Raw genomic sequence first — 14,275 nt, 5'->3', positions numbered from 1 at the left:
CTTTTGCCTGCATTAATGCTTGCAGAGAATGCATATGGCATCAGTTCTCTTTTGGCAAAGCAAATGTTTCTTATTATTTATGCTCTTTGTTCACTTTTTTGCTTTTATGGCATGGTAGCAATAAAAACAAAAGTTTCAACATCTGTTAGTTCATAATTCCAGTTTACAATGACTACAGTGTTGTTTCTTAAAGTAGCAGGAGTCAAAGAACAGGAGCAATATTTGAGAAATACAGGAACCTGTTGATCCCCCCCACCCCACCCTCCTGGGTACTGCCAAGTATACAAGTCAACATAGAATCATAGAATAGTAGGGTTGGAAGGGGCCTATAAGACCATTGAGTCCAACCCCCTGCTCAATGCAGGAATCCAAGTCAGAGCATCCCTGACAAGTGGCTGTCCAGCTTCATATTGAATGCCTCCAGTGTGGGAGAGCCCACCACCTCCCTAGGTAATTGGTTCCATTGACATAGTTTTGAATTTGAAGTCGGGATACCAAGCCCACAATATTCAGAGTTGCCTTACTAATATGTTTCAGTAATGGACAGCAGAAGCATTTTAGTACTTGATTTTCTCTTAAGTATCTCTTGCGCAGTCACAAAACATCTGTATTCCATTCAGTCCCATTTGACATAGAGCAGAGTTTTAACAATTTCAGTGTTTAAATATGACTGCAAATCTCGGTAAACAACCGTGAGAGTAATATTCTTGTGAGACTGTTCATGGTTTAAGAAAAAGGGGCTGTCCTTGTGGAACCTTGATATTTTGAGGTTAACATTTCATGCATCTGATGAAGTGGACAGTGTCCATGAAAGGTTATGCCAGAATCTTTGTTAGTTTTGAAGGTGTCCCAAGACTCTTGGTTGTTTTTACTGCAGTAGACTAACACGGCTACCCCCCTGGAAATCGTTATTTTTGCTTGCGTCAATTTTGGGGATGTCCATCCACAGAATTACCAGAAGAATGAAGAGACCTGATAAGCACATTCATGAATAATAATCAGGTCACTCTTTATTTAAATAGTTCTCTTATTCAAGCACATTATATATTTCCAAGGAACAAGTCAAATATCTTTGACTTCAAAACCCAGGCTATGCCTTTTAGCCTTGAGTTGAAAACAGTGTTAGTCTTATTTAGAGTAGACCCATTGACATGAATGGTACTTAAGTTAGTCATGACTAATGTCAGTTCCATCCAATTCAGTGGGTCTACTCTAAGTAGGACTAATGTTGAATTCAAACTCTGGTCTTGGCTTTGGACAATGGATGTTAATCCCTAGAATTCTAATTCCACAAGCATGCACATGCCGTATATCGACAGAGTTAGCTTTTCAGCCAGGTTTAGAAATATTTTCTTCCTCTTATGTTTACATGCCATGTGATCTCAGAAGTAATACATTCTTCTATTTTAATGTTACAACTGCTGGTCAGTTTATACTCCTGAAAGCCTACACACATTAATAGCTTTGTGATTATGCCAACTGATAAACAGATATTTAGGGACTTAAAAGAGAATTTAGGGCATCCTCAATGGTGGAGTGGGCAACTTCAGGAGGTCTGGGGACCATTTTTGTACCCCAGCCCTCCCTGAGTGTTATACCACCACCACCTCTGCAGTGCTGAATAAATTTTTTAAGGTGTCCGGAGTGGCTCCAGATCACCAAAAGGGTCAACATGAGCTTGTTTTCAAGCTCATTTTGATCCTTTAGGTACTCTGGAGTAGCTATGGAGCATTAAAAAGGTAAAAACCAGGGTCATACTGGCCGCTCCAGACACCATTTGAAAAAAATGTTTTTTACCATTTTGCGGAGCGGTGGGTGCCATATGTGTTCCATAGGCCATGTGTTGCCCACCCTGCTCAATGGTATGGAACAGTTAAGGTGGTAGCAATGATAAATACAAATGGTTTGTGCATTTTTGGGTGTTTAAGGGAAACCCAAAGAGGGTTCTGAGCAAGGATTTTGGTTAAAAACAACAACAACCCTGCTTAACCTTCAGGTTTCTTTAATAGGGGCTTCGGCTTATATTGCAAAATAGCTATTGGAAAGTATTTCCGTTAAAATAAATAAATTTTTTTTTCAGAAACATAAAGTCCGTCTATTGTTATCCATTTGGGGTATTTTTAAAAAAGCTAAATCAAATTGTTCAGGAATACTAGGGCATTGAGAGTAAAGACAGAAATACTTTAAAGCATAGTAGATGCTTTAAAACACAGTTTGAACACACATTCTTTGCCTTTATTTTAACAATTTACTAGTTCTATTTCTTGTGAGTCATTCTTTGTATTTCCTGCAGGAAATATCTGGAGCATCATAAAAATCAAACCTTACATATTTCCTTTCAGTATATGTGGAAATGCATTGTCTTATCTTGCAAGCCACCCTGCATTTGAGTTTGCCATGAAAAGTTGCTTTAAAAGCACTGTTTTAAAATCTGCATTCATGTTTCTTTCCTTTCCCCCCCAGACTGTTTATTCTATGGCCCAGTTCCCTTTCCCACAACTAGCAGAATTAAGGGAGAAATATACGTACAACATTACTCCTTTCCCTGCCTCAGTAAAATCAACTTCAGGGTAAGTGTTCCTCCTCCCCCACCTCCTTATAGTGTAATTTAGGTAATACCAAAGAGCCAAATGCGTGGGATTAGATATCCGAGCCTGATGAACTGTTCATTTTATAGTGAGTGCACTCGCACACCCAAGAGAGCAACATATGTTTTGTCTTCTTTTACAGCCGGCTGGGAAAAATTAGAGACAGTGATGAGGAGAATGACCTCGATGACGAAGATTCCATAGCTAATGTCATTGGTTGCCTTGGACCATTCACTGGGTTTCTGACTCCAGAACTGCAGAAATATCAAAAGCAGTTCAAAGGTAAATGTTGGTACCTTTTAAACATTACAATAGTGCCATGGGAGCCTCATCCCACAGCGCTGCTGCAGTGTTTAAAGACCTGCAGATATGTGGGTAGGGTTAACTTAATGTGAAACATAGGGTTCTTAATGTGAGATTTCCATCTCCAATCCTGGCTAGGCATAAGCAAGCTAGGCATAGTATAATCAAATACTGAAAGAAAAAGCTACGCACTTCTGTGGCCCTTAAGTGTGTAATATTGGGGCATTTAGTGCAAATAGCTCATACAATAGCCTCTTTGGCAGTCATCATAGTGTGGTAGAGTGGTATTTGGCCTCCCATGTTCAGTAAAACACACACATGACTGAGCATTGGGTGTTAGGGGGATGGTGAGGAGTTGTTTGTGCCTTCCTTAGCAACCCCCTGTGGTCCCCCTTCACCCTGGTGTCTTGCTGTGTACTTTAAGAATTAAGTTGCAAAGTAATCTGAAATTCACATCAAACTGAATATATGGCAATTTTACAGTTTATGGTGCATTTTAAGTACAGACCAGTAGCATTTGCATGTTTATGACTTTTGGTTCTAAGCAGCTGCTGCAGATCTTTTAAGATTTCAGATTTAATAGCAAGCATGGGCAGTACCAGGCTATCTAAATCCACTGTTCTTTTAAGGACTACCTGAGAGAGAATCCATCATTACTGGATTACATTCTGATGTGCATTTCTCATACTTTTCCTGCTGTATATAGATCATAATGAAGAGCAGAGTCTCGGGTCTAGTAACATTGCAGAACTAAGCCCTGGAGCAATAGATGCCTGTCGAAGTGAATACCATGCAGTTTTCAACAGTATGATGATGGAACGTATGACCACGGACATCAATGCATTGAAGAGACAGTATTCCCGGATAAAGAAGAAGCAGCAGCAGCAGGTTCATCAGGTGTACATCAGAGCAGGTAATTTTTTTCCCTAAGGTTGGGTGATAGATGCAAGTCATCTCCAACTATATGAATGGAGAAGCAAATTGTTTTTGTGTGTATACACTCATATATAGAAGAGGAACAAAGAAGAAGAGAATGAATGAACCTGCAGGAGTAGTTGGAAGGAACTAATTTGACAAAAAAGAACCACATGTCACTTATGAAAATGATGGTGATCTTTGTTTTTCTCTTGTCAGGGTCTGAAGATGACGACCCTGGGATAATGTTAGATCTTAGGGACCAGCTGAATAATGGTATTTAAAGATATCTATGCTAACTTGGGTATACAGCATTGGTTTCACTGTGATTTCACTAACATCTATGGCATCCTTGGATTTGGGATAAAACATTCTAAATTGCCAATTATATAGGCAGTCTTTTGGTATCTGAGCTACAAACAAATTACAAGTTTATATTAAATGGGTGCTGAAACAGCTTTGGTATAAATCCGGCTACACAGACAGTACATAGTGTTGACTGGTACCCTTCGTATTATCTGTGGGATGAACAATATAGCGACTGCACTTTCACTTCGCTGCTAGAGATGGGCCTTGCCACATCTAACGGTACTTGCCGCCGCCCCATTCCCACGAATGGGTTTTCAGGACAGTTGTTCCTCCATCTCACAAGGGCAATGCATTCACTATGAAATACAGTTTCTGAAAACTGGAAAATAGGGTATGTTGCAAAAGAGTTATGCTACCAAAACCAAAATGAAGAAGTCTTTCATTTCCCAGGATTGCCAGAGTCCCTTTTCACTAATCTTAACCAGTTGTATATATATCTTAGATCTCTTACTATTTCTGTCACTGGGTGTTCCACTGGGAAATGGTCTGTCTTGATCACCATGTTAAATTGATAAACGTTCATTGTGTGAGATAGAATCTTTAACCCAACTCTTTGATTATGGAAAGCTTTGTGTAGTTGGTCATTGGAAATGCAGACATATGATACTTAGATTGCCATAAGAAACACTGATTTCTTCCATCTACAGATGTCCCTTAAAAATAATGCACAGTTTTAAGTATCTGTCTACTAATTAATTTATCATTGTATATATAATTTCACATTCTTATCTGCTTTAATCATCACTGCCCTTAAAAGAAACTATGGATTCCTTTAGGGTTATTTATTCATTATTTGTATTTGTTTTATGTGGCTGTATTCTTGGGATGGGTGGCAGAATACATTTATTAAATTTAGGCACAATCCCTGGCATCTCCAGGAAGGGCTGTGAGAGACCCCCATCTGGAGAGCTGCTAGCCTAGACAAAACTGAGCTAGATGGAGCAATAGACTCACTCCGTGTAAGGCAGCTTCCAATGTACCAGATACATTTTGCTTAAAGAAGTCCTACTGAGTGTTTTTCTTAGTTCTGCATCAGTGTAAAGTAAAAACACATTTGCGCTGCTTTCTGCTTGTTACTGGATGCTCCATTTTGTGCAGCATTCATATTTTTCAGGCAGTAAAAATGGTGCAGCCTCTCTCTAGAGTTTGTCATTAGTATCTATTAAGAAAGGATGTGGCATAAGAGGTTCATGCTCTAATCTGTGGCTTTGATTTGGATTTGGAGATACAGTGTATAGCATAAGTGGAACTGACTTTACTAACAATCCCACAAATCTCTTCTGTGTGTGTGAGTGCAACATAATCAGAAATGGAATCAGACCATTTTTTGTTTTTATTTGTGATCACTTATCTGGCCTTTTTTAACAGTATACTTTTAAATATTTGTTTTCTTCAGATAAAGGGCCAGTTACCAGTCTTCTGCCTTCTCAGGTGAACCATTCCCCAGTTATAAACCATCTTCTGCTAGGAAAGAAAATCAAACCAACTAACAGATCTGCCAAAAATGCTATTCATATTCCAAGTCATGCAGGAGGCAAGATGTCACCCGGCCCCCATGAAGATCTTAAAACAAAGCTCAACTCTCCCTGGCGCACTCACATTAGAGTACACCGAAAGAACATAGCAAGAGCCAGAGGACAACTGGGCTATGGGGATACTATAGGGCTAATAGAGGAGCAGAGCGAAGGTGGGAAAACTAATAATTCCAGTGCAAAAGAAGAGACTCCAAGCAAATCTGAATCTGAGGAAAGAGAAGGGAGTGATTCAGATGCTAGTAGTGCCAGGAAAGCTGATGGGCAATCTCCTGAACCAACTTACAAAGATGCCAGTGCCAACATATCAGCAGTTCAGCTGAAGCTGGAAGCACTGGAACTTACCCAAACTAGCAAAGGTGATACTGAATCCGTATCAAGTCTCTACTGTCAAATGCATACACCTGAGCCGCTGAGTTTGCCCAGTGACAGTGGAACAGTGGCAAAATCTCCCCAAGCCAGCACTCCTAAGTCACAAGTCTTCAGTCCTTTTCCTAGTGTCAAGCCACTGAGAAAATCTACTGCAGCCAGAAATCTAGGATTGTATGGCCCAACTGAAAGAACCCCAACAGTACACTTTCCTCAAATGAGCAGAAGCTTTAACAAGCCCACAAGTGGTAACGGTGGCTCTAAAAAACGATGATGTATATACCACAGCACTTCATTGTTATTGTTGTTGTTATTAGGTTTCCTTATGTGTGTTTATGGGTCCAAATTAAATTATTTAGAAACTCATTATTTCTTTGAAACAAAGGAGATAGGTGGCAACTGATGTATGAATTGTAACATCAGAAATCTGAGTTTTCCTACCATATAGAATAGTGAACGTATATGGTGGCACATTTGGTTTTCATGTTAAAAATAAACATTGACTTGCAGCATGGGGAATGTTTTCCACTTCTTAACTATTACCTGTAGGAAAAGCTGTAGTAAGCTTCTTTTTCTGCTCTTGTCAGTCAGGCATTGGCTAATGCTGCTTGTGGGACCATTTTCCTTCAGTCTTATTCACTATCCAAGTATTTTGTCAAGACTACCACCTTTTATGGCTAGCTGGTTAATGAGTAGATCCTCTTAGAAGCCTAAAAGACCTAGAACTGAACTTCAAAATTTCAGGGAGATTTCAAAATATTAAAAAAAGCTGCTTGCCATCTGTATGTATTTACTTGAGCAGCTGACACATTAGCAGTGTTCTAATGTTCCCACTACAGTGCTGCTGCTATTTCTTTTAACTATTTTTGATATAGTAATCTCTATCAGGTAAAGAGAGTAGTTGATGTATTTTCTTTTACTTGATCTTGGTTGACTAAATAAGGACCTCTAGTGGGTCATGACACTGTAGAAATAGGTGCAGTCTTTTTAAGGATTCAACCCTATCCATGTTTAGACAGAAAAAAGTCCTACAACTCTCAGCATGCCCTAGGCAACATGGCTGACTTGGGCATGCTGGGAGTTGTAAGACTTTTTTCTGCATAGCAGAAACATGCATAGCAATGCACCCTAAATCTGGCAATTAAGTTATCATTACAATTCCTGGCAGCATTTGGTGTTAAGAGAAATCTACAGGTCTTACAGCACAATCCTATACATGTCTATTCAGCAGTAAGTCCTATTGAGTTCATTGGTGCCTATTCCGAGGTAAGCGAATATAGGATTGCAGCCTTAGCCTTTTTGGGTAAGGTAAGTCACTTTTTAATATTAACTGCTTGGCAGTGTTGCTTCCACAGTATATGCTATTCCTAATGTACAAACTTCTCAGTTAAGGAAGATTCATGTCTGTGAGATCACCTTCAATGTACTTTTAACGTTTTGGGCAATGAAGATTTTTAGCAGGTTCCTTCAGATCATGTTCTCTCCGTCTGCATCTGAAGTGAGGTGACCTGTTGGTGAACAAGGCTGACGAGATTGGATCTGGTTTTTACTGTGTTGTATTGTTGTCTAAAGAATCGTTAAAATTCCAAAACTTGATAAGCACCATGGAATGTGAATTTCTCCTCTCTCATTTCCATTTCAGAAAAACGGTACACAGAAGTGTGATACCTTTCTTCCCACCCTTCAACATACTGTGCAAAAGCATTTGCAGCCCTAACTATAAAATAATCAACAAAACTGTACAATGTTGTTTCAGGGTTCAAGTTTAGGGTCCAGAACAGATTAAATGGGGAGGCTTGTAAAAGTTCTTACCTCTCTGAAACAGTTTTACACTAGTAAAATAAGAATAATAGGAGCATACCTCACGGGACATTTGTGAAGGCTATAAGTACTGTATAAGCAATAAAAGTAATAATTGCTGCCATAACAACAACACTGTTCTGTGATAGCGAATGGAAGTCAATTGTCTGTATAAGGGCACAATGCTATGCATGTTTAGACAGAAAAAAATCCTGCAACTCCTAGCATGCCCCACTCAGTTGTAGGACTTTTTCTGTCTAAACATGCGTAAGATTGTGTCCTAAGAGAATCTCTCTATTCTTTTCACAGTAGTTATGAGTCTCAGGCCTAGGGGTATAAAGAAAGAAAAAAATGGTGATGATTCAAACCTCCTGCCCACCAAACCCTCAGCTTGGCCTTAATTTGTGGTTTTTTCTTGTCTAAATAGTCCTACACAATCCTTGGGCGGAAGGTCTCAAACTGAGAAGGATTTCATCCTACAATCCACAGCTGTTTCAGGAAATCTTGTGAACTATGGCCACATAGCTAAACAAGAGAAGTCTCTAGGCTGCTAAGTTAAATTAAATGCAGTTGCAAATACATGTAACTCTTATATTTTAAGGTAAGTATACACAAACTTATAAAATACCAGTCAAATGAACAAACTGACCAGGATCTAAAAAATGGTGCACCTAGTTAGTTACTAGGAGATCTTGGGCGTACGATCCCTCAGCAGCATTCCACGCACAGCATGGCAAACCATTTATGACGTTGAGGAAGGCCCAAAAACAATTTGCAATATGGCACCGGGGTCTTCTTTTTAAAAGGAAAGGTAAAATATCCCACAGTTCATCAGCTTATCTAATGTTCTTTGGATCTGACCTACTTACTCTTAACAGTTGGTAGAACATACATGAAGAGCTATTCTCTATCTATCATAACATTTGGTGCCCAAAGCACACTGACCCAAACTGCATTTGGATTCCTGCTTTGCTATAAATCTCTCTAGTTCCCTGCCCTAAACCCACACATAAGACATTAGGTTCTTCACGTTGTGAACCCAAATTAAATATTTATATAGCAACATTGTTCCCGTTTTTAGAGGAGTAATAATAGAAGCTAAATGAAAGACTGTGAACTAAAATCATCTCCCAAGGTTGTCAACAAGCACTTCTCCCATAAGAAGTTTTAAATTGTTTTACCTCCATAATCCCTTTGGAAAGCTTTGGAGGGCTGTTCAATTTACTTCTGTGCAGGGAGCTGCTCTTCATGTGCACAGAAAACAGTTCAGAGCTATTTTGGGCACTGAAGTCAGGACCTATGTGGAATTTTGTATGGACACTGGAGTACCCCAGCACCACCATGAGTAGGAGCTGGTGGATTGAGTCTCATGTCTCTGAGGATGCAATCCTATGCTTGTTTAGACAGGAAAAATGTCCTACAAGTCCCAGCATTCCACAGCCAGCTATGCTTACTGGGCCTATTCTCTTCTAACTTACTGAGTCTATTCTCTCCCCCCCACACCTCTTATGTGCTGTGTGTTATGATACTCTGGTGTTAAACTTTGTGTCTTGCAGATTTCTTTAATGTTTACAATGTACTGTAGATATTATTGTACTTTATAAATATACATAGGATGTATGAAAAGGTGTCTTTAAGCAGCTTCATCTGTTTATGTATGTTGAGTCTAATGAGTATAGTTGCCATGCTCAGTTTTGTATATTAAATAGGACTTTATCAATAATTAATTTTTTAAAATAGAATTATTGAGTTGCTTCCAATTTCTTATAGTGAGACAGGATCCCCCAAACCCAAACACATTATATAATAAAACAGCTTATATAATAACATGCTTAGCCTATAATCATTCCTCCTGTATAATTAGGGTTGCTGGCGCATGAACACAAATTATTTCTTGCACATATGCACATTAATCTTTGGATCGGTTGCCTTTCTAGTATATGAGATATGCAATATGCTATGATATTGCAAAAAATTCTAATTTCTGTGCCTGAAATAAATAAAAAAAACTGTTCCTGTGTAATGTTCTTAACGCTATGAGGAGGCTTTTGAAATTATGTCCATGGGCACATAAGCATGAGAATATTTTACTGAAATGAATCATCTGGGCAGCTAGCTCAGAGGCAATTCGATAAGCCAGTCTTCCCCAACCTGGTGCCCTCCAAATGTTTTGGATCACAGTGACGGTGATACTATATAACAAAATGTATTTCAACAAGCTGTTCCAAAATTACATGATGATTTGTTTTGATCAATACTGAAGTGTGCCCTCATTCGTGTTGATGAAGGCACAGAGTAGTACAACCATCTGAAGGAATGTCATTAAATAGTACAATACACAATTATTAGAAGTACTTCAAATTAATACAAAGTTCCTATTATGATGCTTCATGTACTCCCCTATGGCAGGAAATATGGCAACCCTAGGCAGCATACTGATGCTCTTTAACTGCCCTAGCGCCTACATTATGCACAGCTCATGTAGCATGGTTCTGGAAGTGCATCAAGTACTCTAGGATTCCCCCTCCCTTTCCCCCCCATGTTTTGTCTCCAGTGTATGCTCATGAACAGCTTTGTTGTTGTTGTTCAGTCGTTAAGTCGTGTCCGACTCTTCGTGACCCCATGGACCATAGCACGCCAGGCCTTCCTGTCCTGCGCTCTCTCCTGGATTGTGCTCAAGTTCATATTCATTGCATCGGTGATGCTATCTAGCCATCTAATCCTCTGCCGTCCCCTTCTCCTTTGGCCTTCAATCTTTCCCAGCATCAGGGTCTTTTCCAGTTAGTTTTCTCTTCGCATTAGGTGGCCAAAATATTTCAGCTTCAGTATCTGTCCTTCCAATGAGCAGTCGGGTTGATTTCCTTTAGGATGGACTGATTGGACCTCCTTGCAGTCCAGAGGACTCGTAAGAGTCTTCTCCAGCACCACAGTTCAAAAGCATCAATTCTTCAGCACTCAGCCTTCCTTATAGTCCAGCTCTCACAGCCATACATTACTACTGGGAAAACCATAGCTTTGATTAGACGGACCTTTATCGGCAAGGTGATGTCTCTGCTTCTTACTATGCTGGCTAGGTTTGCCATAGCTTTCCTCCCAAGGAGCAAGCGTCTTTTAATTTCATGGCTACAGTCACCGTCTGCTGTGATCTTGGAGCCCAAGAAAATAAAATCTGTCACGGCTTCCATTTCTTCCCCTTCTATATGCCTGGAAGTGATGGGGCCAGATGCCATGATCTTCATTTTTTTAATGTTGAGTTTCAAACCAGCTTTTGCACTCTCCTCTTTCACCCTCAACAAGAGGCTCTTTAGATCCTCTTCACTTTCTGCCATTAGGGTGGTATCGTCTGCGTATCTGAGGTTGTTGATAATTCTCCCAGCAATCTTAATTCCGACCTGTGATTCATCCAACCTGGCATTTCTCATGATGTACTCTGCATATAAGTTAAATAAGCAGGGCGACAATATACAGCCTTGTCGTACTCCTTTCCCAATTTTGAACCAATCGGTTGTTCCATGTCCAGTTCTTACTGTTGCTTCTTGACCCTCATACAGGTTTCTCAGGAGACAGGTAAGGTGATCTGGTACTCCCATTTCTTGAAGAATTTGCCACAGTTTGTTGTGATCCACACAATCAAAGGCTTTAGCGTAGTCAATGAAGCAGAAATAGACGTTTTTCTGGAATTCTCGTGCTTTCTCCATGATCCAGGGAATGTTGGAGATTTGATCTCTAGTTCCTCTCCCTCTTTGAAACCCAGCTTGTACTTCCGGTAGTTCTCGGTTCACATACTGCTGAAGCCTAGCTTGTAGGCATAACCTTGCTGGCATGTGAAATGATCGCAATTGTGCGGTAGTTTGAACGCTCTTTGGCGTTGCCCTTCTTTGGAATTGGAATGTAAACTGACCTTTTCCAGTCTTGTGGCCACTGTTGAGTGTTCCAAATTAGTTGGCATATTGAATGCAGCACTTTAACAGCATCATCTTTTAGGATTTTAAATAGCTCAGCTGGAAGACTGTCATCTCCGCTAGCTTTGTTGTTAGTAATGCTTCCTAAGGCCCACTTGACTTCACTCTCTAGGATGTCCGGCTCAAGTTCAGTGACTGCACTATCATGGCTATCAGGGACATTCAGATCTTTCCTGTATAGTTCTTCTGTGTATTCTTTCCACCTCTTCTTAATCTCATCTGTTTCTGTTAGGTCCCTGCCTTCTTTGTCCTTTATCATGCCCATCTTTGCACAAAACGTTCCCTTGAGATCTCCGATTTTCTTGAAAAGATCTCTAGTCTTTCCCATTCTGTTGTTTCCCTCGATTTCTTTGCATTGTTCATTTAAGAAGGCCTTCTTATCTCTCCTTGCTATTCTCTGGAACTCTGCATTCAGTTGGATATATCTTCCCCTTTCTCCCTTGCTTTTCGCTTCCCTTCTTTCCTCAGCTACTTGTAAAGCCTCATCAGACAGCCACTTGGCTTTCTTGCATTTCTTTTTCTTTGGGATGGATTTCGTTGCTGCCTCCTGAACAATGTTACGGACCTCCGTCCATAGTTCCTCAGGCACTCTGTCCATCAGGTCTAATCCCTTAAATCTATTCATCACCTCCACTGTGTATTCATAAGGGATATGATTTAGGTCATACCTGTATGGTTTAGTGGTTTTCCCTACATTCTTCAATTTAAGCCGAAATTTTACAAGAAGCAGCTCATGATCTGAGCCACAGTCAGCTCCAGGTCTTGTTTTTACTGACTGTATAGAGCTTCTCCATCTTTGGCTGCAAAGGACATAATCAATCTGATTTCGATATTGACCATCTGGTGATGTCCATGTGTAGAGTCGCCTCTTGTGCTGTTGGAAAAGAGTGTTTGCTATGATCAGCGTGTTCTCTTGGCAAAACTCTATTAGCCTTTGTCCTGCTTCATTTTGTACACCAAGGCCATGCTTACCTGTTATCCCAGTGATTTCTTGACTTCCTACTTTAACATTCCAATCCCCTATGATGAGAAAGACATCTTTTTTTGGTGTTAGTTCTAGAAGGTGTTGGAGGTCTTCATAGAACCGATCAACCTCAGCTTCTTTGGCCTCAGTGGCTGGGGCACAGACTTGAATTACTGTGAAGGTGAATGGTTTGCCTTGGATTTGTACTGAGATCATTCTATTGTTTTTGAGATTGTACCCCAGTACTGCGTTTCTCACCCTTTTATTGACTATGAGTGCTACTCCATTTTTTCTAAGGGATTCTTGCCCACAGTAGTAGATATAATGGTCACCTGAATTAAATTCGCCCGTGCTTGTCCATTTTAGTTTGCTGATTCCCAAGATGTCCATGTTCAATCTTGCCATCTCATGTTTGACCACGTCCAGCTTACCTTGATTCATTGATCTTACATTCCAGGTTCCTAAACAATATTGTTCTTTACAGCATCGGATTTTCTTTTCACCACCAGACACATCCACAGCTGAGTGTCCTTTCGGCTTTGGCCCAGCCACTTCACTCTTTCTGGCGCTACTTGGAAATACCCTCTGCTCTTCCCCGGTAGTATATTGGACACCTTCTGACCTGAGGGTCTCAATTTCCGGTGTCATATCTTTTAGCCTAGTGATACGTTCCATGGGGTTTTCTTGGCAAGAATACTGGAGTGGGTTCCATTTCCTTCTCCAGTGGACCACATTTTGTCAGAACTCTCTGCCATGACCTGTCCATCTTGGGTGGCCCTGCACGGCATTCTTACGGCTTCACTGAATTATGCAAGCCCCTTCGCCACAACAAGGCAGTGATCCATGAAGGGGCATGAACAGCTTAGCTTGCCTCATCTAGCTTTATTTTTATTTTTAAAAAATCTTGTCACACGACTTGCGTGATACTGGAATAGCATAAATGGCACACAAAAATACACCAGCCAGGCAAGATAGAGCATGAAGAACGCTGTCATAGGTGATGGACATGATGTTTAGTTTTAGGCATTCGGAGTACAGACTCTGTTGCGGTTCTATATTTTGAAGCAGGAAATTTTCTCATCTTTCAAATGTGTACATTTGTATGCGTAATCATTTCGTGGTGATGCCTTTACATCAACTCCTGAGTGTTTTCAGTGCAGAGAAAGCAGGTCAGATGCATGTTAATGGGGCAGAGCCTTAAGGCAAGATTGGTGCATAGCAAACATACTAATTGTAATTTAAAACAATCGCCTTATATTCAGAACTACCACAGGGTGGGTGTAGTAGCACCTCTGTATGTGCTGTACATATTGAGATGTACTCTATCCCTGAGGCTGGACCCAATGTTGTAAATGGATGGAAGACAGATTTTGCCCACACCTTGTCTCCAAGTGCTCTGAAGTTTGTCTCAACACACATTTGTTTTTGAATGTATAGGCTGTTTTTTCCAATTGAAAGTGCCCGAAGCAGCTT

General features: G+C 40.3%; 1 protein-coding gene across 4 annotated transcripts in view; it reads left to right on the top strand.

Moving 5' to 3' along the window:
* The window catches only part of TBC1D30 (TBC1 domain family member 30), a 65,233-nt gene extending 55,535 nt beyond the window's left edge, over positions 1 to 9,698 (top strand). For 2 of the 4 annotated variants that reach the window (XM_084810582.1, XM_084810585.1), the window contains 5 exons: positions 2,464 to 2,570; positions 2,731 to 2,870; positions 3,598 to 3,804; positions 4,026 to 4,082; positions 5,572 to 9,698. In XM_084810582.1, the coding sequence (XP_084666708.1) occupies positions 2,464 to 2,570; positions 2,731 to 2,870; positions 3,598 to 3,804; positions 4,026 to 4,082; positions 5,572 to 6,350 (1,290 nt within the window). In that variant the 3' untranslated portion in view covers positions 6,351 to 9,698. The remainder of the gene's footprint in view (positions 1 to 2,463; positions 2,571 to 2,730; positions 2,871 to 3,597; positions 3,805 to 4,025; positions 4,083 to 5,571) is intronic. The other 2 variants (XM_084810583.1, XM_084810586.1) reach the window with 1 other exon arrangement.
* The last annotated feature ends 4,577 nt before the right edge of the window (positions 9,699 to 14,275 follow it).

The sequence above is a fragment of the Heloderma suspectum genome, chromosome 7, assembly GCF_057233095.1.
Source record: "Heloderma suspectum isolate Gila_16-S chromosome 7, 16-S_ref, whole genome shotgun sequence".
In the NCBI taxonomy this organism is placed as follows: Eukaryota; Metazoa; Chordata; class Lepidosauria; order Squamata; family Helodermatidae; genus Heloderma; species Heloderma suspectum.
The sequence above is the reverse complement of the archived record's forward strand: the minus strand, read 5'-3'. Positions and strand labels throughout refer to the sequence as shown.